General features: G+C 37.2%; 1 protein-coding gene and 1 long non-coding RNA gene across 5 annotated transcripts in view; both read left to right on the forward strand.

Annotated features, from left to right (window-relative positions):
• Positions 1–16,520, forward strand: part of LOC137233889 (uncharacterized) — a 35,246-nt gene extending 18,726 nt beyond the window's left edge. Inside the window, exon 3 of the long non-coding RNA XR_010947594.1 lies at positions 11,631–16,520. This is a non-coding gene — a long non-coding RNA (uncharacterized lncRNA). The remainder of the gene's footprint in view (positions 1–11,630) is intronic.
• Positions 1–25,029, forward strand: part of Pitslre (cyclin dependent kinase 11B pitslre) — a 46,646-nt gene extending 21,617 nt beyond the window's left edge. For 3 of the 4 annotated variants that reach the window (XM_067757407.1, XM_067757406.1, XM_067757408.1), the window contains 2 exons: positions 16,530–19,554; positions 20,413–25,029. In XM_067757407.1, the coding sequence (XP_067613508.1) occupies positions 16,762–19,554; positions 20,413–20,982 (3,363 nt within the window). In that variant the 5' untranslated portion in view covers positions 16,530–16,761 and the 3' untranslated portion in view covers positions 20,983–25,029. The remainder of the gene's footprint in view (positions 1–16,529; positions 19,555–20,412) is intronic. The other variant, XR_010947593.1, reaches the window with a different exon arrangement.
• Positions 25,030–25,415: the final 386 nt, after the last annotated feature.

Below are 25,415 nucleotides of genomic sequence, written 5' to 3' on the forward strand. Positions count from 1 at the left end.
AATTGATTGACTAATAATATCTCCTTTCCTACCAAATTTCCAATCCAAGTAATGTGCGCTCCACTTTTATATTTTTTCTTATAAATGTTTTTGCAATTTCTATGTCAAAATTTAAAAATTAAAGTTTAGCAAGAATATGTCTTTATATAAGGAGACATTTTTCGCTGATTTTTGTCCATTTATATAAAGGAAGTGCGTAAAATTTTTTTATTTTATTTTTACTTCCAATTGGCAATCTGTTAGTATAATTTTGCCGACTGAATTCAAACAGTTGGGAGGGCTTTGCCAACTACTGCCAAGATCTTTCTTATCTTACCTTTGCAGTAGATCATTTGTGATTTGTTACAAACTTAGACTTTTAATTACCCAGTATTTTATGAAGAGATTTCGCCAGGCGTAAAAAATACTAATTTCAAAAGTTGGTTGTGCGTAAATTATGATCGAGGCCGAAATTACGCAAGGCATGTTGTCACATACTTTTGATACAAGTTCTAGACTCGGGGTATGCGTTTGCATAGTTAGGGGGTATTTCAAAAGAAAAGCTTTATTTACAATGACTGACGAACAAATTATCTTATTATGACATATAGTTCATAACTATCTTCTAAAATTCATTTGCAGACCATGTAGCAAGAGCAAATCAAACAAACAGACGAAATAAGGTTTTCAACTGTGATTTCAGCGGCCCTTGCGTAAACCACTCCACAACTAAAGTATAAACCAATTAGCAGACATCAATGAAACTCAAAATGCTACGACCTTTTCCAAGGTTTTCAGTAAGAAAGTGTTGGTTCTTCTAGTCGTTCCCTTAGTCCTATTATTTTTTTTTACGTATTTAAAGAAAAGTAATCAGAAACCAATTTCATGTTTATATTGTAACGAATTTAGGGAAATTCCGCTTATTTGAAACCTGCTAACATTCGAATCGCTAAACTGTTGAATAAATCACTCCAATATTCAGTATTGCAATATGGTCTTTATTTAGTCTATTTGGGAGTAGTACAATTATACTTCAATATCACGTACTTCACAACAGCGTGTTTAAATCAAACTGATTACCGATTGTTCAGCTTGCGCTGCTTTTCTCCGTTGCTTCGTTTGCATATTTCTCTGAAGGGCTAGACTTTTCACCATCTAGAACTCTTTTATCTCCTGCTTGGTAATTTGTTATATGCATGCATATCTGAAGTTCATTCCTCTCGCATAGCCAAATGCTTGTGTGTGAAATATCTCTTCGTTGCCTTGTATGTATGTGTGTAAATGATGACTGATGTATTCATGTATACAATTGTGGCTTGCTTCGTCTTTTTTTTGTTGTTGTGTGATTAAGTCAATAGGGGGACTCGCTTTGTTTTGCAAGTAGCACGGATTGCTGGGATTGTTTATATCCTACGATAAAATATGCAAGACTACGCGGGCACACCATTGCGAAAAATTGGCATAGAAAATAACAAAATATGTATGAGGAAAAATTATGAAAAACAGTTGCTCAATTATTGTGAGCGAAATGAGAGGAATGCCGTTGAAACAGGGTTGATTTTCATTTCCTACAATTCGTTGCACAAAAATATACATAGTTTTTGGCATACCATACATTGTACGGATTGCATATAAGCTTTTGTGTGTATTTTGTTGTTGTGACTATACAATTCGTGCAATTCATGCATTCCGTGCAATTCGTGCGCTTTTTGCATCCGAATTCGGACTTACATGCCGCTAAATAAAAGAAAACTATGGGTTTTAAGCGATGAGTACAAAGGGCTGTAAAAAATATCCAATCAATTTCAACGTTATTATACTCAGCGTGCTTTGCACACAGAGTATATTAACTTTGATTGGATAACGGTTGGTTGTACAGGTATAAAGGAATCGATATAGATATAGACTTCCATACATCAAAATGATCAGTATCGAAAAAAAATTTGATTGAGCCATGTCCGTCCGTCTGTCCGTTAACCGATAACTTGAGTTAATATTAAGATATCTTCACCAAAAGTGGCAGACGAGCTTGTCTGGACCCAGAATAGATTGGTATTGAAAATGAGCGAAATCGGATGATAACTACGCCCACTTTTTATATATATAAAATTTTGGAAAACACAAAAAACCTGATTGTTTAGTAAATAATACACCTAGAATGTTGAAATTTGATATGTGGACTGATATTGAGATTCTTGATGAAAATTGGAAAATTTTTTTTTAATGGACGTGGCACCGCCCACTTGTGATAAAATCAATTTTGCAAATATTATTAATCGTAATCATAAATCAAAAATCGTTAAACGGTCGTAACAAAATTCAGCGGAGAGGTTGCCTTTACTATAAGGAATGCTTTGAAGAAAAATTAACGAAATCGGTTAACGACCACGCCTACTTTTATATAAAAGATTTTTAAAAGGGTCGTGGACTATAATAAAATAAGCCTTATCTTTGCAAAGAAGAGCTTTATATCAATAGAATTTTATTTTCTAAATTTAATTTTAACATTAACGTGAAAACACTAAAGTTTTTGAAACTGCCCCTTTTATGACTAAGCAAGAAGAAAAATTAACATATCGTAATGAAATTGTGTACACATATCTTCCTTATAGCAGAAAATATTTCTAGTAAAAATGAACGGGATCGGTTAAAGACCACGCCCACTTTTATATAAAACAAGTTTAAAGGGGTCGTAGACTGGAATAATAAGCTATAACTTAGCAAAAAATAGTTTTGAATCAATGATATTTCACTTATCAAGTTTTATTGTAAGAGAAAATGGGGAGAATTTTTTTTTTTTTAAACGGGCGGTGCCACGTGTTATGTAGAAAAGTAATTTATCTGATATGAAATGTACAATTGAAGCTCACGCTGAGTATATAATGTTCGGTTACACCCGAAGTTAGCGTTCCTTACTTGTTTTTACTAAATTTCAATTGACTAAATGAGAATTTATGGTGAATTGTTTCATTTTTTTGATGTTACTTTTCCCAGGACAAAAAAATTTTAAACACAAAAAGGCTGATTTGGTTGTCGCGATTATTCACATATTTTCCCAAAACCGTTGTACAGCAGCGAACACGAAAAGAGCAATGCCAATTGTTCTCAAACTTCGTCTATTGAATTATTCTTTTCCCATTTTCCATAATTTATGAAAAAAATTCTTTGTATTTTCTAACTAAAACCATGGTATAAATATTACAAGGTAAAACTGGTGAGAAGCCGAAATGACGTTTAAAAAAAATTTAAAATTCTCACTGCTCTCACATTTTTATTTTTTTGATTTTGGTGTTGTTTTCATAACAAAAATATAACAAATTGTAATATATTTGGTAATTCTATACGACAGCATGACTCTAAATACACGTCCAAAAATATCAAGAGGGGTATCAAAGGACGCGTTTTGGATCCAGGATCGCGAACCCGAAGCGTAGGTAAACAATTTTGGTTCTGCCAAGAGATATTCCGCGGATATAGTTTTAGTCTCCAAACCGGTGTTGGAGCCACCCAAGGTAATTTTTTATAAGCGCGGCGACAGGCCGCCAATGCGGAAAGGTGTTCTGCGCAAAAATACTATGCATCCCACCCTCTGTTTCGCAGCACTCCGGGGTCATTTTTCGGGTTTTCGTTAATATCTTTAGAACGATCTAAAATTTTTATTTTCCGCATTCGGATTATTGTTGTCGAGGTCAATACGAGTCTTTTGACACCTCTCTCGGTATTTTTAGACGCGTATTACCAGTATCATGCTCTCGTATAGAATTACCATATATTTTTGCGTTCAAACATTAATATTATGATATTTTATCCAAAACCGAATTTTTTATTGGTGGAAATAACCAGAAAATTAGAAATCTCAACGGTCAAAAACATTCCAGAATTTTCAATTCAAGAATTGTATTGTGGTTTGCCGCAAAAGGAAGCATCAGGCCACGATCCTCTTCTGAGGAATTTTCTTCAACAAGTTGTTTAGAAATGTATCAGCGTCTGCGCGACGAGAGGAAAAACCCGACTTACCGCCAAGGTGTACGGAAGAGATACATATCTACTAATAATAACAAATTGGTGTGATATATACTACTTACCGTGTATTCGTTTTTCTACGAACTGGCTCACCTAAATACATACATGTTTTGTGCCGACCCAAAAATTTATCTGCTAATTCGGACGAACTTTTGGTGCCAAGGTAATGCCGAGGGACAATCAATACCATTTATACAAATTTTCTTAAATATTTTTGATGGATAGGCCAACACACTAGCTCTACACTATGGCGGCAGACTTTGACCGTTCAGCCTCCACGAACTATCATACTCCAACTGGACGATGATGTTTAGCTAAGCTGCGAAGAGCTACAGCGTTTTTGCTGGCGTGGGCAAGTTATGGGAAGATCTCCACGAAACAGGGTTAGCTGGAGTGACTTGTTACGGAACGACCAGCATTTCCTAAACGGTTAAGCGCCAATTAAAAAATGTATGTTCCAACCGCGAGGAAAAGGACCAAAACAAACCAAAGAATATCTCCAAGATCATTTTTTTCCGCAGTAGCGAGGACACTTGAGACTGGTGATCTCTTATAAAGTGAAGTTTCAGCACATTTAAGGGTTAAAGACGTATCAACCAAGTGAAGAAGGATGAATGAAAAATCAATAGGGGTGGTCTCCAACATTCGCTTCTTAATTAGAAGAGGTTAAGAAGTAAGGCCTTTTCTTTTGCCCTTTGAAAAAATAGCACGTGTTGAGGCATCCATTATATTGGTAACTAATTTTTTTGCCATATATGTATGTACATAAAAACCGATTTCAAAAATTTTCGAAATATTTTTACAATTATTTCATAAGCATTTTATTTTTTTGGCATTTAAAAAAAAAATGAAAATGTCAAATCAACAATTTTTTTGTGTTTACTTTGGTTTGGCATTTCCACTAAGTTTAATAGAGTGATTTTAAAATTTTTTTAAAAATCAAAAAACCATTATGGCCGCCAAGAAGAGTAAATGGTTTTACTTGGTAATATTTATACCTTGACTAAAACTATGCAAACTAATCTCAAAATATTTTCGTAAAAATTCGAGAATAATTTGGCACTTTATATTTAGAGTCTTCTAATTTTTTTTTATTAAGGGCTTCATTCTGTATTGCGAACGATAGCTCAGACGAACGATTCGCTTACAAACGATTTCTTCTAGCAATGGTATTCTCTACCATTTTCGGTCGGCCTTTACGTTTTTTTACTTTATGTCAAACATGAAGGCGAAAGCAATTGTCAAATGATATGTTGCCATCGTTTAGGTTAGGTTAGAGTGGCCACCGGTGCGGGCACCAGTGCACTTAGGCCCATAAAGGCCCCTTTCTTATACCACGTGGAACTCCCCCTACTCAAACCAACAGGTCGTCAGGAATTTGTTAGGTTTCAACTTAGCCAGATCACAAAGATCTTCAAAGAAGGGAGATCCCGGAGATTTATTCCTCTTGTGCCAAAGCGTAGGACACTCGCACAGTAAATGCTTGACTGTTTCTATCTCCTCTTCGTCTTTGCACGCCTGCAGTAATCATTATAAGGAGCACCCACCTGTTGTGCATGCCTCCCGATTGCTATGTGGGCGGGTATAAGTGCAACCACCAGAGATTTGTCCCCCCTTCGAAGAAGAAGCAGACTTACGTGCGTCTCGCGTCCCATTCAGGCCACAAGAGCTTAGTGTGATAGCAGGATTCGCTTCCCTAGGGAAATTTCCTTTCAAAGTGAGCTAACAGGTAGCGAGCGGCATGCTCAATCCCTTCCTGGACGACGAACCCGGAACGGATGTGCCCGGTATATCCGTGTCCGGCAGCCATACCAGACTAAGGGAAATTTGCTCGAGAGATCTCGTTAAGAGATTTGCGGCACTTCTCTACTGTCCTGAACTTACATGTGACGGATCCAAGTGCCTCTAGTGCAGCCTGGCTGTCAAGAGTAAATACAAATTTGGTTATTGCCGTGAACAGCCTTTCTCAGGTGACCAACGGCCTCGTTAATAGCAGCCACCTCCGCCGGAAAGACGCTGCAATAATCGAGTAGGCTAAAGTATAGAATCCAACCTAGTTGAGGCGCAAAAACACCGCTATCCACCTTATTATCCAGTTCTGAGCTGTCAGTATATATCTGCAGCCTATCGCTCAGGTCAACTCATTCAAACAACAATCTCTATCCGGTATAACAACCTCGTACTTCATACCGAAAAAGACAGTCGGAGCGAAATAGTCCAGCGCCTCTGCGGGGGTGGTGCGCAGAGCACCCCAACGCAGACTAGAGCATTTCTTTGTACCTTCTGGAATACCCGTAGGTTTGATTTAGTATCTAATCTCGTCCACCAGACCAATGCCGCGTATAAAAGGATTGGTCTAACTACAGCAGTGTAGAGCCACAGGCTAATATCCGGTGATAACTCCTAAGTATTTGACAGAGTCCCTCAGCGTCAGGGTAGTACCCGCTAGCACCGGCGGCTGCAACGCAGGTATCTTATATTTCCTAGTGAACAGAATCAGCTCAATTTTGGCTGAATTCACCGATAGACCTTTACTCCTGGTCCAGTTCTCCACCAGTCTCAGTTTAGTTTGCATTAGATCGCATAGTGTCTGCGGAAACTTCCCGCTAACTAAAAGCGCGAGGTCATCTGGTTTAACATAGTGCAAATATACTAGCGATTCATCTCTGAATCGAAACGAACGTTTGTTTCGTAGTAGAAAATGAGGCCCTAGGTTTCGCTACGGATAATTGATACCGAAGTCAAACGCGTAAGTTTTAACATCAAAAACATTTAACAATGTGTTTTAGAGCTGGGAATCCAAAAGTTCTCTAGAATATTTAGGGTATAAAATGTACAATGAGTTACCTTCTGAGATAAAAGACTGTGAAAATATTAGTAAGTTCAAAGAAAAACGGTTTTTATATTGTACGTCGCTAAATGTGACATGAGTATTTATGTTAATCTGTTAATTTTAACCTAAACTAGGTCTTAAAGACCGTAATAATAAATAAATAAAATTAAAATAAAAAATAAATATACGAATATCCGGATATCCATACGGATATCCGTTGATACGGATAAATCCGAACGGCATGGGTATCCGGTTAATATTCGTTTGTGAAACTATCCGGATTTATGAAGTTCCGGTTATTGACCGTATTTTTGGATATCGAGTGAAAGCAACAAATTGATGTACCATATATTTTTATTTAACATTAATAAGAATAAATTCGTGGGGCATTTAAATCAATTAACAGCGTTTTTTCACAATATAAACAAAAGGCACTGTTCTTATTTTTACTCGTTTGTAAAATTGTAGCTTTTTAATTTTTGACGTTAATTTAATAATCTACAAACATATTTTGTGAATAATTTTTCGATGTTTGCTTCGTTCAATTCTGATATGCAGATATTCAACTTTTATATTCCAGTATCCGGATATCCGGATTTTCCGTTTACGTATCCGGATATTCGGATGGCCGGATTTTTTGCTTAACTATCCGCGGTTATTCGAATATCCGGTTTACCCGGATAGTTGAAAAATCCGGATGCAGTTCACAGCCCTAGTGTGTTTATCCAAATTTTATTAAATACCTTTTTTTGAGTATATAATTTCTGATAAGATTTTTTGACGTGGATGGTTTTTCTAAATGAATGGGTTTAAAATTAATATAATGTTATTATTTTATGGCATTAATAATTTGTTGTTTGACTTATGCCTGGTTTTTCAGTACGATTTCAAACTCCAGTTAAAGCTTACTAGAGTTTAACCTTACCACTTTGTTCTATAACAGAAAATTTTGCCTTTTCATATATTTTTGGTAAGCTTTTCCGATCTATTCGGGAGTAGTGCAAATAAAACAATTTATTTCACCTTACAGCTCGACGTTTCGCCAAATTTCCTTGGCTTCTTCTGGGGAAATTCTGTATTTGTCAACAATAAAAACATAAAAACAACAACAACATTAATTTGAAATTATCACAATTACACATATTAACATTTAACATTGATTTATAAATTTTTAAATTTTCACTTACATTTGGATTATGGTATTAAATTAAAGAAATAAAACATAATTTACAAGGATAAGAGATAGAAACTATAGAAGATTAAAGAATATAAAATAAACGATACCATCTACTGTGGTACACTTGTCATACTTAAAGTAAAATGTTATAAACATAATATGTATGTGGCAGCGATACTATCTGTGTCCTCTTTCTTATTCATAGTTTCTTCCCTATTTTGTAAAATTCGTATGCTTTCCAAGGTGTATCGTGTTTTCTCTATAGCTTCTTTGTCTATTATTTTCGTGTTTTCGAAGTCAGCGAGGTGGTTGTGTGTTACTGCGTGTTGTGAGAGAGCTGTGTTTTGTTTTTGTTTCCTAATATCAGCTTCATGTTCGGCTAATCGTGTACCCAAAGCGCGCTTAGTTGTTCCTATATAAACTTTGTTGCATTTTGCTTCGTTATTCCCTTTGCATTCTATTTTGTAAACCACATTGCTTTATTGTTCTCTGTTTATAGAGGTTTTTGTTTTTGTAAAGCATCTTGATAATGTGTGGTTGGATTTGTAAGCTAGTGTGATGTTCTTTTGTTTAATTACATCTTGTGTTCAATTTTCTGTTAGCCTGGGAATATGAGTGACACTGTGATATTGCTTTGTTTCACTGTTTGTTGTTGTTGCTAGTGATTGGTTTTGCTGAATTTGATTTAATTTTGTTCTATAAGGTCAGATATAAGATAGTCAGGATAATTATTTCTTTTTAGCGTCATTTGTATTTTCTTTATGTTGTCGTCATGAAATTGCTGATGGCTTACAGTCAAGATTTTATGTATGAGGTTTTTGGCGGTGTTAATTTTATATTTTCGTGGTTGTGATGAAAAAAAGTTTATTAGGCCCCCAGACGCTGTTGGCTTAGAGTACCAGTCTAATATTAAGTTATTGTTTGTTTTATGTATGCGGACATCTAGAAAAGGTATGCTGTTGTTTTCTTCCATTTCCATCGTGAATTGTAGTCTGTTATGGTATTGGTTCAGCGTTTTAAGTATGATATTTGTATCATCTCTTTGGATAATGGCAAATATGTCGTCCACATACTTTACAAGAAACTTAATGCCTTTCTGCTGCTTTTTGAGCTCCGAGTATGTGCTATTTAAAAGATCATCGATTATTATATCCGCGATCGTGGGGGAAAGAGGGTTACCCATCGGCATTCCAAAAGACTGACTGTATATATTATTGTTACATATAAAATAATTGTTGTCCTTTAAGCAAAACTCTAAAATACTTTGAAATGTATTCCTCGGTATGTTGGTATTGTTTTGAATCTTGTCACATTTTCTCATGATTATCTTTATAGCTAGGTTCGTCGGTATGTTGGTAAAGAGGGAGATAAGATCAAAGGATACCAAAACATCTTCATGGCTAATGATCGTGTCTTTCAATCTACTCATCTCAGCTTAAGCGGCCGAAGTGGCAGGGTTAAACTCTAGCCAACTTTAACTGGAGTTTAAACTTGCGCTGAAAAACCCGGCCTTAGCAAAATGGTATGGGCTGTAGAGTGGAGAATCTCAACAGAAGCGTATAGGTGGACGCCATTTAGGGATATCGCCATAAAGGTGGCCCAGGGGTGACTATAGAATGTGTTTGTACGATATTGGAATCAAATGAAAGGTATTAATGAGGGTTTTAAAAGGGAGTGGTCCTTAGTTGTATATGTGAAGGCGTTTTCGAGATATAGACCAAAATGTGGATCAGGGTGACCCAGAACATCATCTGTCGGGTACCGTTAATTTATTTATGTATGTAATACCACGAACAGTATTCCTGCCAAGATTCCAAGGGCTTTTGATTTCGCCCTGCAGAACTTTTTCATTTTCTTCTACGTAATAGGTGGACGCCTTTCACTCCCATTTTACAAAGTTTTTTCTACAGTTATATTTTGCGTCAATAAACCAATCAAATTACCATGTTTCATCCCTTTTTTTCATATTTGGTATAGAATTATGGCATTTTTTTCCATTTTTCGTAATTTTCGATATCGAAAAAGTGGGCGTGGTCATAGTCGGATTTCGGCCTTTTTTTATACCAAGATAAAGTGAGTTCAGATAAGTACGTGAACTAAGCTTAGTAAAGATATGTCGATTTTTGGTCAAGTTATCGTGTTAACGGCCGAGCGGTAGGATAGACGGTCGACTGTGTATAAAAACTGGACATGGCTTCAACCGTTTTCGGCCATTTTCACAGAAAACAGTTATCGTCATAGAAGCTATGCCCTCACCAGATTTCACAAGGATTGGTAAATTTTTGTTCGACTTATGGCATTAAATGTATTCTAGACAAATTCAATGAAAAAGGGCGGAGCCACGCCCATTTTGAAATTTTGTTTTATTTTTGTTTTTTGTTGCACCATGTCCTTACTGGAGTTGAATGTTGACATAATTTACTTATATACCGTAAAGATATTCAATTTTTTGTTAAAATTTGACTTAAATTTTTTTTTTTAAATGACCGTGTTCGTCAATCGAGTTTGCTAATTTTTATTTAGCACACATATAGGAATAGGAGTAATGTTCCTGCCAAATTTCATCATGATATCCTCAACGACTGCCAAATTACAGCTTGCAAAACTTTTAAATTACCTTCTTTTAAAAGTGGGCGGTGCCACGCCCATTGTCCAAAATTTTACTAATTTTCTATTCTGCGTCATAAGGTCAACCCACCTACCAAAATTCATCGCTTTATCCGTCTTTGGTAATGAATTATCGCACTTTTTCTGTTTTTCGAAATTTTCGATATCGAAAAAGTGGGCGTGATTATAGTCCGATTTCGTTCATTTTAAATATCGATCTGAGATAAGGAACCTATATACCAAATTGCATCAAGATACCTTAAAATTTACTCAAGTTATCGTGTTTACGAACGGACCGACGGACATGGCTAAATAAATTTCTTTTTTCGCCAGATCATTTTGATATATAGAAGTCTATATCTATCTCGATTAGTTTATACCGTTACGGATTACCGTTATGCGAACAAAATTAATAAACTCTGTGAGCTCTGCTGAGCTGAATATAAAAACGAAATCAACAGAGCCACTCTCTATATCCGAAACGTATCCAGATAAATATCAAGATCACAACGTTCTTGTTGCATTTGCATGTTACATTTCTATCGAGATCTGCTCCAAAACTCCAATATGCTAAAACTCCATTGCCAAAAATATCTAAACCAGTATCAAGTGCGCTGAAAAGTATGCAACATTTAGTAACATATGTTTATAAGGAATAACCGCCTGAATCCTATGTCAAAGTATAGGAGTTAAGGGACAATTAATGGCGACTTATTAAAACCATAACCAGAAAAAAACAGCTGATCGAACCTACCTTATGGAAATCAATGTAATCGATTAATGGTGCCATACCATAACGCTAACGCTATAACCATACTATAGCCAACCAATTGGTTTTTGGTTTCTCGCCATATCCATAACCTAAAAATATTTGAGTTGGTGAATTTAATAACTTTTTGTAGATTTATTCATTGTTTTGGATACGTTATGACTAAGAAACTTATTTTTTATGGAATATGTTTGTAATTTTATGCGTTTTCTTCATTTTTATGAAATTTTCACGATTTTTAGGTTAAGGCACCATTAATCGATCACATTGGAGATGGTTATGGATATGGGTATGGTTACGACTATGGCGTTAGGGTTAAGGAAGGTTACTTGGTGCTTTAGGCTGTTATTCCTTGAGAAGATATCATACTTTTCGGCGCCTTGATACTGTTTTAGAATTTTTTGGAAAAGACGTTTTGGCGTTAGCGAATGTAGGAATTTGGGTCCTCAAAATATAGGTTAAATACAATAACAGATTGGATAAATTTATAACACACCTTAAATAGTGCTCGACTTTCATTCCATTTCGCATTATCTATATACTACATAAACGGTTTATTTTAAAAAGTACTCATGGATTTGGCTTTGTGAATTATACAGGTATGTTATATACTTAATATTTATGCATATGAAAATAAGTTTATTGTGCTTCAACTACATGTCAATATTTCACACAAACCAGTGCTGGCCATATTACGCTTTCAAATGGTTGAGCATTTGCGGTCACACTATTTCTCGATCATCGTGCCTATGAAAAGGTGACTTATGACTCAAAAAAAGAAATTGCGAGAAACAGCTGTTAAAGATAAACAATGCATTTCTTCAGTTTCTTAATAGTATTTCTTTTGCATTATGAACAGTCATGCCCAAAAGGCAACCAAAAAAGGCAAAAGAGCATAAATGAGATACGTTTGTGTGTGTAATAAAGAGCGATGTTTTTTCAATGCAAAGCACAATCCAGTTTCTGACCGAAAAAAAAAATCGTGTGAGTGCTCAGATTTAAAAGCAATGCTGAACGAGTAGTACGTGTGTCGCTTGTGAACAATGTCTGTCGAAGAAGAATTTAGCGAGGTTTTTCAACATATTTCTGTGAAAACGAAGAGAATGATGATGATTCTTGATGATGTTGGTATCAATTACGAGGACGAACTACAAGCATTCTTTCAAGCTGAAGGTGAAATGGAAGTGGATGAAAATATCTTCTCCAGAACACTTCTAAGCTAGTTAGGACTTTCTAGTTTTCACCACGTGAAAGTGCGTCTCAACAACTATCGAAACCAGAAAAAAAGTGGAAAAAATTTTTTTTTAGTCATAAGCCACCTTTTCATAGACCGGGTCACATATATGAACAATGTTAAATATGATTTTATTAGTTTGGCCGTCACTGACACCAGCGTAAGGAAAACATTACTACACTTTAATCATAAATATTTTCTTAATCTTATTTGCTTAACACTTTAACAGCAAGCTTTTTGAAAACAATTTCAATCTGAACCAGGCATAAAAAAGTAAATTGACATCAAGGCGAATTCCAAATTTTTCGTTGATTATATGCGAATGTAAGTTAAAAGAAAAACTACTATTACATAAAAAGATTTTGAAAATAAGGCGTAAAGAAATGTGTTAAGACTGACTGGCCATTGCAAATCATCAAATTATCATAACGGCACTTGTACATTGGAAGCATCCAGCCAAAATGGTAGCAGGCACATTACAGTAGATACCAAAGCGAATCCATACCAGGTGGTGGCAAAGCGAATTCAACCAATTCGCCGTACAGAAGAATGTCAAGTCAAAAGAAAATGTTCGTTGATTTCGATTAACTGACATGTTCTAGTACAAGGCGTGTTTCAAGGCGAATCTATACCAGGTGGTGGCAAAGCGAATTCAACCAATTCGCCGTGCAGAATGTCAAATCAAAATTAGTTAGGAGTTGCATATAATCCATCAAGCAGGAAAGGCGTGGGCAGAAGAGCAGGACTGCAACATTTCTAAAATCATGTACAAGTCCTACGATAGCAGAATCACAAAGTTGCTCATATCTCTAAATAGTGTATACATAAGGCTCTCGATGGGCATACTAACGGGACACTGCCTACTGGTGTCACATCCTTATAATATAGGCCTGTTTTTGTTCTTGTTGTAGCGATAAAGACACTCCCCGAAGGCTTTGGCGAGTGTTATCGGTGTTGATGGTGCTTTTGATATAGATCGGGTACGTTCCGGCAACAAGCACCATTAAGGTACAAGCCAAACCATCTCGGGAAGATTTAATACTTTCACATTGAACCTTCTATGCCATCCCACCCCCTGATTCCATGAGGAACTTCGGGTCGCCAGTGTCTCGCCTACTAAGTATGTGTATGATACATTCATATTTTTAACATGATTCTGCTCTCGTAGGTGAGGTTGGCAATTGGGTTGCGGCAGCTGTGAATTGCGCTTATCGACCCCTTGAATCCCATAGCTGTTTCCTCTACATCTTCTCTACTAGCTATTGCACAAAATCGATACAATTTCAGTTCCATTATTCTGTCGGATATCTTAGTATTGGTTTGATCGGTTCCCAATGAAAAGTAAACGTCAACGCTCCCGCATATTTCCTCATAATCCTTTAAACTGTCTTTAGTATTTTTGAAATTATGCCTGAATAAAAAATGGACGACTGTTTCATTATAACACGGAATACTTATGACAGACACCAGGCGCTTTGTTGTGCCAACTGGCGCTAATTGCTCACACTAAAGGACTTTATATCGTTTTCCACTTGGCCCTTCCAGCGAAGTGGGGGCCGCATTCTTCATCTGCTTCCATAGGCGGGTTCAGATAAAGATACTTTCTTAGCCGGAGCGCCATCTTCATCATTCGCATAATATGGCCTAGCCATTGTAGCTGATGCAGTTTAATTCGCTGGACTATGTTGATGGCTGTGTAGAGCTTGTACAGCCCATAATTAAATCTTCGTTAGTACTCGCGATATACTTATGACTGCTTGATAATAAAACCACCTTCACCATTAACCTGAAAACATCTTTTTCAAATCAAAACAAAATTTAATTTCCTTCCTCCAACTGAAGGTAATGGCGAAAGATTTGAAATAATTGTAAGCGAATTGGCTTTACTTAGTCTGATATGTATGTATATTATTTAGTGACCAGAAAAAAGTTCATGAGTTTTTATAGATCACTTTTTTCTAAAAAAAAACGTATATCTTTGACTCACGGTTACATAATTCAATAGAGAAGCACGGGTTCATGCGCTTCATTACGTTTCAAAACTTATCAACAATTGCTTAGGGAAAGACGGGAAGGTGGGAGCAGGCCTCTTTTCACCGGATCTGGGTTGTTGTTGTTGTTGTAGCGATAAGGTTACTCCCCGAAGGCTTTCGGGAGTGATCGATGTGATGGTCCTTTCCCGGATACTGATCCGGTACGCTCCGGTAACACTGCACAATTAAGGTGCTAGCCCGACCATCTCGGGAACGATTTATGTGGCCACATTAAACCTTCAGGCCATTCCCTCCCTCCCCACCCCCAAGTTTCATGAGGAGCTTGGGGTCGCTAGAGCCTCGTCTGTTAGTGAAACAGGATTCGCCGCGGATAGGTGAGGTTGACAATTGGGTGTGGAGCTATATATTGCGCTGGCAACCTGAAGGGTTGCGGTACACAGCTCCTTGAATCTGGTATTTCAGTCGCCTCTTACGACAGCCATACCTACCGCGAGTATATTCTGATCCCCTGACCCGCTGGGGTCTAGAGGTCTCTTTTCGCCTACCAGATCACTGTAGTGTTTACCAAGCGGAAATTCTCACAATACACAGGGCTGTGAATCATCTCGGGTCTATGCCTAAGGATGGTAAAGGGGTGTTTATTTTATCAGACAGTCAGGCCGCATTAAAGGCCCTGGACTAATTCGTCGACAACGCAAAGTCGGTCACTGAATGCCGCAAATCTTTTAACGAGATGGGCTCAGCACTTCAGTAACAGCCTTATATGGGTACCTGGGCACAGGGATATTGAAGGCAACTGCAGAGCAGACGAGCTGGCCAGAAGATGCACCACCGACCATATCCTTCCGGAAAATGATTCGGTAGGTATACCCATGGCCACTTTCAGGCTTCGTGGGAACACAAGCACTATAAGAAATGCAAATGGACGATGGTCAGCCATATCATCGTGTGAGACATCCAGGCAAACCTGGCCCTCATATGATATGGGGCGAACAAGAACGCTTCTGATTTTAAACAAATCAGTTCTATCGTTCCTTATAAGGATTATAACGGGGCATTGTTAATTAGGCACGCATGGTGCTAGAATGGGGGTAATGACCTTCGACTATTGTCGCAGCTGCAGATGTACAGAAGAGGAGGAGAGTGTCCAGCAGATTCTCTGTCAGTGTCTATCGCTTAGTAGGCGTAGGTTGGCCATCTTTGGTAAAACTTTTCTACATGACCTCGCTGAGGTCTCTAGTTATGAAGTCAATGCTCTAGCAAAATATATAAATTCCACGAAGTGGTACGACTCGCTTTAGGCAGGGTAGGGGTCGTCTTTGAGACCGTATTACAATGGGCCCATTGGCGACCTAAGTAGTGAGCTCTTACCATAGTGTTCAGCTCAGCCCTCGCAACCCAACCTAACCTAGGGAGAGATATCGTTATCTTGGCTACCAGTGCGAAATGCGGCTATTCACGAAGTTTCTAAAGAAAGCGGTGTGGCGGAATTTATCTCTGCAAATGGTTACAAAAAAACGATTTGTACCGATGTAATTCACAAAGTTTTTTTTACTTGAGATATGGCGTTCTTCAGCCATCAGTGCTCTCTTGATATTTTCGGAGATGGTGTGTTTTCAAACTAGCTACCGAAATATGATGATCATCCCTTCAGCTGTTGATGTATATGTGATTTTAAGGCCATAACTAATTACAACAATCAAACAACAGAACAATATATGCGACCCGATCTATGAAAAGGTGGCTTATGACTAAAAAAAAAAACAGCTGTTTACAGCTGTTTCTCGCAACTTCTTTTTTGAGTCATAAGCCACCTCATCTCATAGACCAGGTTACATATATCTCTATTATACTTTTACTTCAAACTTTCACCAATTTTGTTTCATATTTTGATCGTAATTAAAATTAATTAGCGGAGAGGAAGATGCAGACTCACTGGACATTAAACCACCACAGGCGAATGTAGTACGAGATTCCACTGGCTCAAAGCGCAAAGACAAATCGTCCAAGGATAAAAAACATTCCAAAGAAAAGAAACATCGTGGCGACAGAGAACGTAATACTAGTGGACATGAACGTGGGGAAAGAGAACGTGATCAACGCGATCGCGAAAACAGAGGAGGGGGAGAAAGCAGAGAGCGTGACATGCGTAATGATCGCGGTGGTGGTGGTGGTGGTGGTGGCGGTGGTGTTGCACGACCTGCTGATATGGAGCGCAATCATCGTGCTGATCATCGCAAAGGTGGCGAAGAACGCAGTGAAGATATAGCACGTTATCATCAACGTGGCAATGCTTATGAGCGTGGCAACGATGATGGTGCCAATAACAGAAATATGATGCACACAAATGAACGTCGTTACGTGAAACATTATGATACTCATAATAATGATATGCGACGAAATGCTGGTGGTGGCGGTTATCATCAACAATATCAGCATCCACATATGCAACGACAACGACATGATTACTATGAACGCGGTACAGGTGGTGGTGGCGGTGGTGGAGGTTACCATCATCATGGTGGCATTGATTATTACAACAATCGACATCAACATCATCATCAACAGCAGCAGCACCAGCACCAGCAACACCAGCAACAACAACAACAACAACCGCAACAGCAATATGCTGGTGGAGGTGGGAAACATTCTCATATGGAGTATAAAGAGATTGGATATGAAATGCAACGTGAGCGCCGCAAATACAATTACGATGCACCAAATGATTCGGAAAGTATTGAACAAGATTTGCGTTCACGTTTGCTTAGCAAACGGCATAAATATGTTAAGGGTAAAGGAGGCGATATTGTTGAGTTAGCAGAAAGTTATGAGGCGACAGAGATTGTACAAAAGAAGTCGAGATATACCACCGATGGCGAACGAATCAGTAAACGCACCGAAAGGCATCGTCAGAAACGTGAAAAAGCACGTCAATCTGTTATTGTAATCGATAGTCCAGAGCACGGGCTGGGCGATGGTGTTGTCGAGGATGCAGAAGCGCGTCGTCAGCGGCGTAAGCATAAACGTCGTAATAAGGAGCGCGAAGCATTGCAACTTGAAACGGCTACTGCACCAGTTGTGCAGACAACAGAACGTGTGGATAAACGTAAAACACCAGATGATCCTGAGGCATTGTCACGCCGTGATAAAATGTTGGCTAGTGAACGTGATAAAGATAAACGCAAAGAAATGGCGCGTGAAGAATTGGAAGCAAGACGTCGTGATAGAAATGCCTTGAGCCCAAGCACGGTGGCAGCTTCTGTCACTGCTGGACTAAATATTATGAAGCGCAAGAAACATATAGATGCTAGTGAAGGCATAAAATCTAAACGTTCAAAGAAAACGAAATCATCAAAACACCAACGCAGCATAGAAGACGAAGAAGAGGGTGAGGCGATAGACAGTGATTATGAAGATGATGAGCAAGATGAAGATGAGAGTGAAAGTCCGGAATTGGAAACGGATAGCGGTGATAGTGGTGATAGTGAAAGTGATAGCGTTAGTCAATCCGAGGCGGAGGAAGTGCAAGAGCGTCGTAAAAAACATCGCCATCACCGCAAACGTAGCAAAGTAGAGCGCAAGAAGAGAAAAAAGAAACATCGTAGTCGTAAAGCGCGTAACGCTAATACGACAGATAATGATGACGATGCGGAAGACGATGATGCTGACGAAAATGACGATGATCATAATGATAATGATGTTGACGACGATGATGCTGAGGACCAAGAACTGCCTGATAGTCCACTCTCTGTTGGTATACTTTATAAGTCGCCTAAACGTCTACATCGTGCAAGGAAGCACAAGAAAAAGAAGAATAAAAAACATCATGACATTGAAGAAGAGGGCGAAGAATTGCGTTCATCACGCTCACGTTCAGCTTCTCATTCAATATCACGTTCACGATCACATACGCCTCGCCAATCGCGTTCACCCCAACGTACGCATTCACCTTTGCGTTCGGGCTCGTCAAGACTAAACTCACGTTCACGCTCACGTTCCGGTTCACATTCACAGTTTGAATCAATTTCAATGTCGTCACGTTCCGGTTCGGATTCATCCGATTCGGATTCGCGTTCTAGATCACGAACGCGTACACGTTCGCGTTCACGCTCAGAGGAGCGTCACATGAAATCGGCACATAAATCTGAGGCAGAAGCCACAGCTGCGGGCAACAAACGTCATTTGGGGAGTAGTAATCGTGGTGGTTCGCCAGTACGGGACGAAAAAGGTGCACCTTTACCCGATTATTTTCCCGGCATACAAGGCTGTCGATCTGTAGAAGAGTTTCAATGTTTGAATCGTATTGAAGAGGGCACTTATGGTGTGGTGTATCGTGCCAAGGACAAACGTACCAGTGAAATTGTAGCATTAAAGCGTTTAAAAATGGAAAAAGAAAAGGAAGGTTTCCCTATAACATCGTTACGTGAGATTAATACGCTACTAAAGGGCCAACATCCAAATATAGTGACAGTACGTGAAATAGTTGTTGGTTCCAATATGGATAAGATTTTTATTGTTATGGACTATGTTGAGCATGATCTGAAATCGTTGATGGAAACTATGAAGGCACGAAAACAATTCTTCCTTCCTGGTGAAGTAAAATGTTTAGTGCAACAGTTATTGCGCGCCGTCGGTCATTTACATGACAATTGGATATTACATCGTGATCTTAAAACTTCAAATCTTTTACTCTCACACAAAGGTATACTGAAAGTGGGCGATTTCGGTTTGGCACGTGAATATGGTTCACCCTTGAAAAAGTATACATCACTTGTTGTCACACTATGGTATCGCGCACCCGAATTGCTGCTCTGCTCACCCGAATACTCTACACCAATTGATATTTGGTCGGTGGGATGCATCTTTGGCGAGTTCATGCAAATGGGACCACTTTTTCCAGGCAAAACCGAAACAGATGAATTGAACAAAATTTTCAAGGTGAGCTAATGTTCTATGGCGCTTTCTTTTCTGAAAATAATGTCGCCCTGTTGATTCTTCTCAGCTTTCTCGTGAGATTGTGTTCTTTTCACAAAATATTTTGAACCGAAAAAGAAAAAGGGTACCATTACCTACAAATAGAGCCATTTTGTATAGCGCCAGGCAACCTAGTTCAAAAGTTAAAATTAAAGAATGCAACATGAGGGTAACATATTTTCTAAAAAGAAAACGTCATTGTTACAGTTGTGAACACGAAAATAGAGATAGCAGGGTTGAAATGTGTTACGGGAGAAAATATGATGCATGTTTCGCCACATTTTTTTTGTTAAACTATCATGTTGTAGCAACAAAAACACTTCGGGAAGACTTTTAAGAGTGTTATCGATGTTGATACCCGTTTGCCGGAAGAGGGAAAGGGAAATCGGGAATAGGAGGGAGTTGTGATGTGGCGAGACAGGAAGGTGAAGATGAGGAGAGGAAAAAGGAAAAATGGAAGGGGCAGGGGCTGGAGCACGGAAATTTAAAGGGAGAAAATGAAAAGGGCCGGAAACAAGGTGAAGAAAAACACAACGGGTAAGACGGAAGAGCTAAAGGGTGGAGAAAACCGAAACAGAATGGAGAACGGAGCAGAGGGCTGGGGAAAGGAAAGGGAAACTAAATCTATAAAGAAAATGATACTTAGATGAACACAGGGAAATATTATGCAATGACTTTTTAGATAACTTTGGAATTGTTTTTATATTAATTTCCTTAGAATGAAGCCCTTTCCCTTCAAATGAAATCCTTTATATCTATTTATGAACAATGTTTTATCATATACATAACTTTTATAACATTTTATAATATTTCATTTCACAGGAGCTTGGCACACCCAATGAACGCATTTGGCCTGGTTACAAGGAATTACCTGCCGTCCGTAATATGCTGAGTCAGAATTCACAATTCGCTGACTACCCAGTTTCCAATATACGTAAACGTTTCGCTGAAAAAACCACCGACATTGGCATTGAATTGCTACAGGGTCTACTTACCTATGACCCCAAGAAAAGACTGACCGCCGATACGGCATTAAAACACAGCTACTTCAGCGAAATACCGCTACCCATCGATCCGTCCATGTTTCCCACATGGCCGGCAAAAAGTGAATTGGGTGCACGTAAAGCGCTTACCTCATCGCCCAAACCGCCTTCAGGAGGCTCACAATTCAAACAGTTGGGACGCGATGAAATTATTGTTAGTAATAGTACTGGTGCCGCTGGTACTGGTGGTGGTAGCAACAATGCACCATCTGCTGCCAGCAATAGTAAAGTTATATCTGGTATTATAACTGGAAATAAGAAGTCCACTACGAATACCGGTTTTGTGCTGAGTGCAGGTGTGGAGCAACGTCAACTGGCTATGGGACCTGGATTCAATTTAAAATTCTAAAAAGTAAAAATGAGCATAGAGCGCTTTATTAGTGTCAAGTCATGTTATCTTTTATGTAAAATTGCGTTTAGCAAAATTTACTTCTATACACGTATGTATGAAGTTGGACATGAGTCATAGTTCTTGATGTATAGTTTTATAAAAAAAAAAAAAAATATTTACAATTACTATTGGTAACCACATATATATGTATGTATGTAGTATATAAGCTGCACTCCAGATCGTTTGTTACAAAATAGAGGAATCTTTTTTTTTTTATGTTCTAGTGACCGATGGCCAATTAAAAATAAATCAAGCCAAACATATAAGAGATCAGAATATTTTACTACTTGCAAAGATTAGGAACTACTACTTTGTTGTATCAATCTTACACAGAGAAGCTTAATCATTGTAAACTTTACCAAGTAGCGCAACTAACAGGTGATCGCTCAAAATTAACACACACACACAAACATCACTAATGGCCATATTACGGAAATATTTAGGGAAATTGAAGTTAAATTTTTAAACAGACATAAAATGTTATACTTTTGGAATATATAGCATCTAGGACACCTTAATTGCAGTAATTGAAAGAAAATGTTTGCTTATACTCAAGTATTAAATTTTTTTTTTTCTAAATTTATCTTTAATATTGGTACAATGATTGAAGTTATATTAATCCAATGCAACCCTGCTCTTCGTACTGTTCTTCATTCCACTCCATTCGAGTGCCTTCTTTCACTGAATTCGAGTGCCTTCCACTATATTCGCAACATAACCTCAATTTAAGCTGCCAAACTATATAGTAAACAATGAGCTTAATTTAATAACTAAAATTTTGAGACGATTATTTTCTCCCTTTCCCACGCAACCACTTGCTTAATGAGTGTTTTTTAGTTTAGTGTTTTTACCTTAAAATAATATCTTGTTCATGATGTAATAATAAAGGTGATGTCAACAAAATAACCTCACTTTTTCGGTAGCTCTATTTTCCAGTATATACTTGTATTACAAAAGTATTAAATTTTGATTGCTTCATTTTCATACAAAATTCTCCAAAGAATTAGTTTTCTGCAAATTTTTTTCCATATTCTTTTGGGGAACACAAAGTTACGTTAATCTTTTTTGCTAAACAATTCTGGTAGCGGCTTATATAGTTATAATCACCCCTATTCTGCATTTCGATTACGTTCCCGTTCTCCGCTCCGCTTTAATCGAAGTTTGGTATTCTGCATTACGACGGAATCGTAAAAAGAGGAAGAGCAAATGATTTTTCGAAATCATCTGTTGGTACGGAATGTGTGAACATTGGAACAAAATAAATTAAAGCAAATTTGGAAAAAACACTGAAAAACGTTTATATTTTATTATCCACGCCATTTTGTACAAAAAAAAGCAATAGAATATATTGCCGCAGTGTTATATTTTTTTGAGTGAAGTGCTTTCATAATTGTAAGTGTGTTTTTGTTGTTCTTTTGGCCAATTCCCTGCCGTGGCCACCAAGTTTTGTTAAAACGGATTCCTGCACGAATATAGTTGACATTATCTGAATTTTAAGGATGCTAATTTCATTGCACTGGCCTAAAATACTTTATAAAGGTTTATTTATTCCTTCCGCAAGGATTGTTTACGTTTTCGCTTCACCTTCCTCTACGCCGGCAGCTTGCTTTGGCATATAACTGGATCTAACGAACAGACACAAATTATAGCTGTCTATTATAATGGAATCAATAGCCGCGGCATATTTGTGGAGTTGGAAAGCAACGCATACGAAAATGGCCAGACGAGAATGGAAAGGCAAATATTGCGACATTTGTGTAATCCATTTGAGATGAGTGACGAATTGTAAGAAATTGAACTTAAAAGTGGTAAAGTTTAAAGACTTATTCTCTTATTTAGGTTCAAAAAAACTCTCGACTTAACAAGGATGCTTTCAAGTATGTGTTAGATACTTTTTCGGAGCAAATACGTACAAGGACTTCGACATCCTGGAAACATATAAAAAAGAATCATCATCAAGCCTTCTACGTTTCTTAACAAGTTTTACTTACATTTTTGTTAAAATTCTGTTATAAATTAATAAAAAAATAAAAAGAAAATATTTTTCCGCCAACTAATTTGCAACTTAGAAAAACGGAACTACGATCGAAATGCAGAATACAAAAAATCGAACGATTCGAAGTTGGATCGAAAGAGATTGGAACACAGAATACCAAAATTGCCAAATCGAAAAAATTCCAATCCAAGTCGAAATGCAGAATAGGGCTGAATATTTCTAAACGTATAGTAGAATTTACTCCGATCGCATTAGAACTCAAAGGCAGTTCTGTATGATAGACAACCCTCTAAATTATGCATGCCGAACTTGTCAGAATAAGGGAAAACGTCAACGGGATGACACCTGTTATTCATTTCATTATGATTTTGTTTTTCATCAAAAAATGGAAAGCAGTCTTTTTCTTCTTCACCTGAATAAAACGCATGTCTGAAGTGTTCATAGAAATTATATAAAAAGCCATAATACGATCAAATTTAGCTTTCATTGGTTTTTATTCTTTTATTTCTCATAAAATAATAGTATAAATTTATTTATCATTTGGTGCTAAAACAATGAAACACGAAGATTAAAGCAAAATTTATGAGATTCTTATTTTCATTTTGAAACTTAAAGACCAAATTAAACTTCCTTAACCCTAACGCCATAGTCGTAACCATACACATATACATAACCATCTCCAATGTGATCGATTAATAGTACCTTAACCTAAAAATCGTGAAAATTTCATAAAAATGAAGAAAACGCAAAAAATTACAAACATATTCCACAAAAAATAAGTCTCTTAGTCAAAACGTGTCCAAAACAGTGAATAAAATGTACAAAAAGTTAATAAATTCACCAACTCAAATATTTTTAGGTTATGGATATGGCGAAACACCAAAAGCCAATTGATTGGCTATGATTATGGTGTGGTGTTAGCGTTATGGTATGGCACCATTAATCGATTACATTGATTTCCATAAGGTAGGTTCGATTAGCTGTTTTATCTGGTTATGGTTTTATGGTTATAAGTCACCATTAATTGGATCTTAATCAAGGCGAATTCAGTGTTATCTGGGTGTTATGTTATCCCATCAGCTGATTGGTTCTTTTTGATAAATTTTCAAGCAAGGCGAATTCCTACCAGGTGGTGGCAAAGCGAATTCAAGGAATTCGCCGTGCAGAAGAATGTCAATTCAAAGGAAAATTTTCATGGATTCCGATTAACTGACATATTGCTGTACAAGGCATTGTATGGAAAATAATCAACAAGAAGCAATCAGCTGTTGGGATAACAACACCTGGTACTGAATTCGCCTTGGCCCTGGCACAGCGAGATGTCAGTTAATCAAAATCAATGCTAATTTAATTTCTGCACGGTGAATTGGGTTGAATTCGCTTTGCCATCTACAAAGATAGCCTTGGCACTCAATAAAGCACTCACTGAATAATTAAAAAAATTGGTTTGTTATATGGGAAATAATTACAAACTGAAAACTGAAACTTTATGTACTTGAAATTGAGTTCTTCTGCTTATTACTTCATTACCTGTGGGTGCGAAACTGGCATTACCTAAATTATTTGAAACCGATACTAATATGAACATTGTACAAATTAATAATTCATTAAAGAGAAAATATCTACGGCGCTGAGAAAAAATGCTGTGCTATCCAAATTTTTTTTAAATATTTTAAATGGTTGAATTGCGTTAATTGTAAGTTTTTTTTATAACAATTGTTTTTGTTTTATCGGCCTATTGGTAAATGATTCAAGGTTCGATTCGAGGTCAAGGCCAGAACAATAATTTTTTTCGAATGATAATTTTTTTTTTAACTTTTCAATAATTGAAAAATGTTATGTATTTTATTTTTGGAATAGGTAGAAAATTTTTCAGACAACCATAATAATATACTATGTACAAACGCACACCAAATTGGCAATTTATACCATTTGGGCAATTTATCATATAATAATAAATTGCCAATTAAAAAAAAAACGTAATAAATTGTTTCAAACTGCAAAAGCAACCTTGTAAAGTGTGTTTATTGAGTAGATTTACACGTCAGTTACGCATGGCTCAACTATATGGTTAGCTCATCTCATCAGCTGATTTTATTTTTTTCATTTCACTGGAGTAGGCATTGTCAAAAGAAGGTGGCAAACTCAAAATGAAAATCAAAACGTTGAACACATTTTTTTACAACACACACAAATTTCAAAGTTTTATGTTTTCATTCCATTCCAATCGCCTAATAAGAACACGCACATTTTGACATCGGAACAAATGTATGTTGTTGCTGTATAGATATATTGTGTAAGCTAAATTGAGTTGTATGAACACCACTCAATTTAAATCGAAATTGCATCTATTTATTATTCTGTTTGAACATAGTAATAGCTGTGCAGATAGATC

The sequence above is a fragment of the Eurosta solidaginis genome, chromosome 5 (assembly GCF_040869045.1).
Source record: "Eurosta solidaginis isolate ZX-2024a chromosome 5, ASM4086904v1, whole genome shotgun sequence".
Lineage (NCBI taxonomy): Eukaryota > Metazoa > Arthropoda > Insecta > Diptera > Tephritidae > Eurosta > Eurosta solidaginis.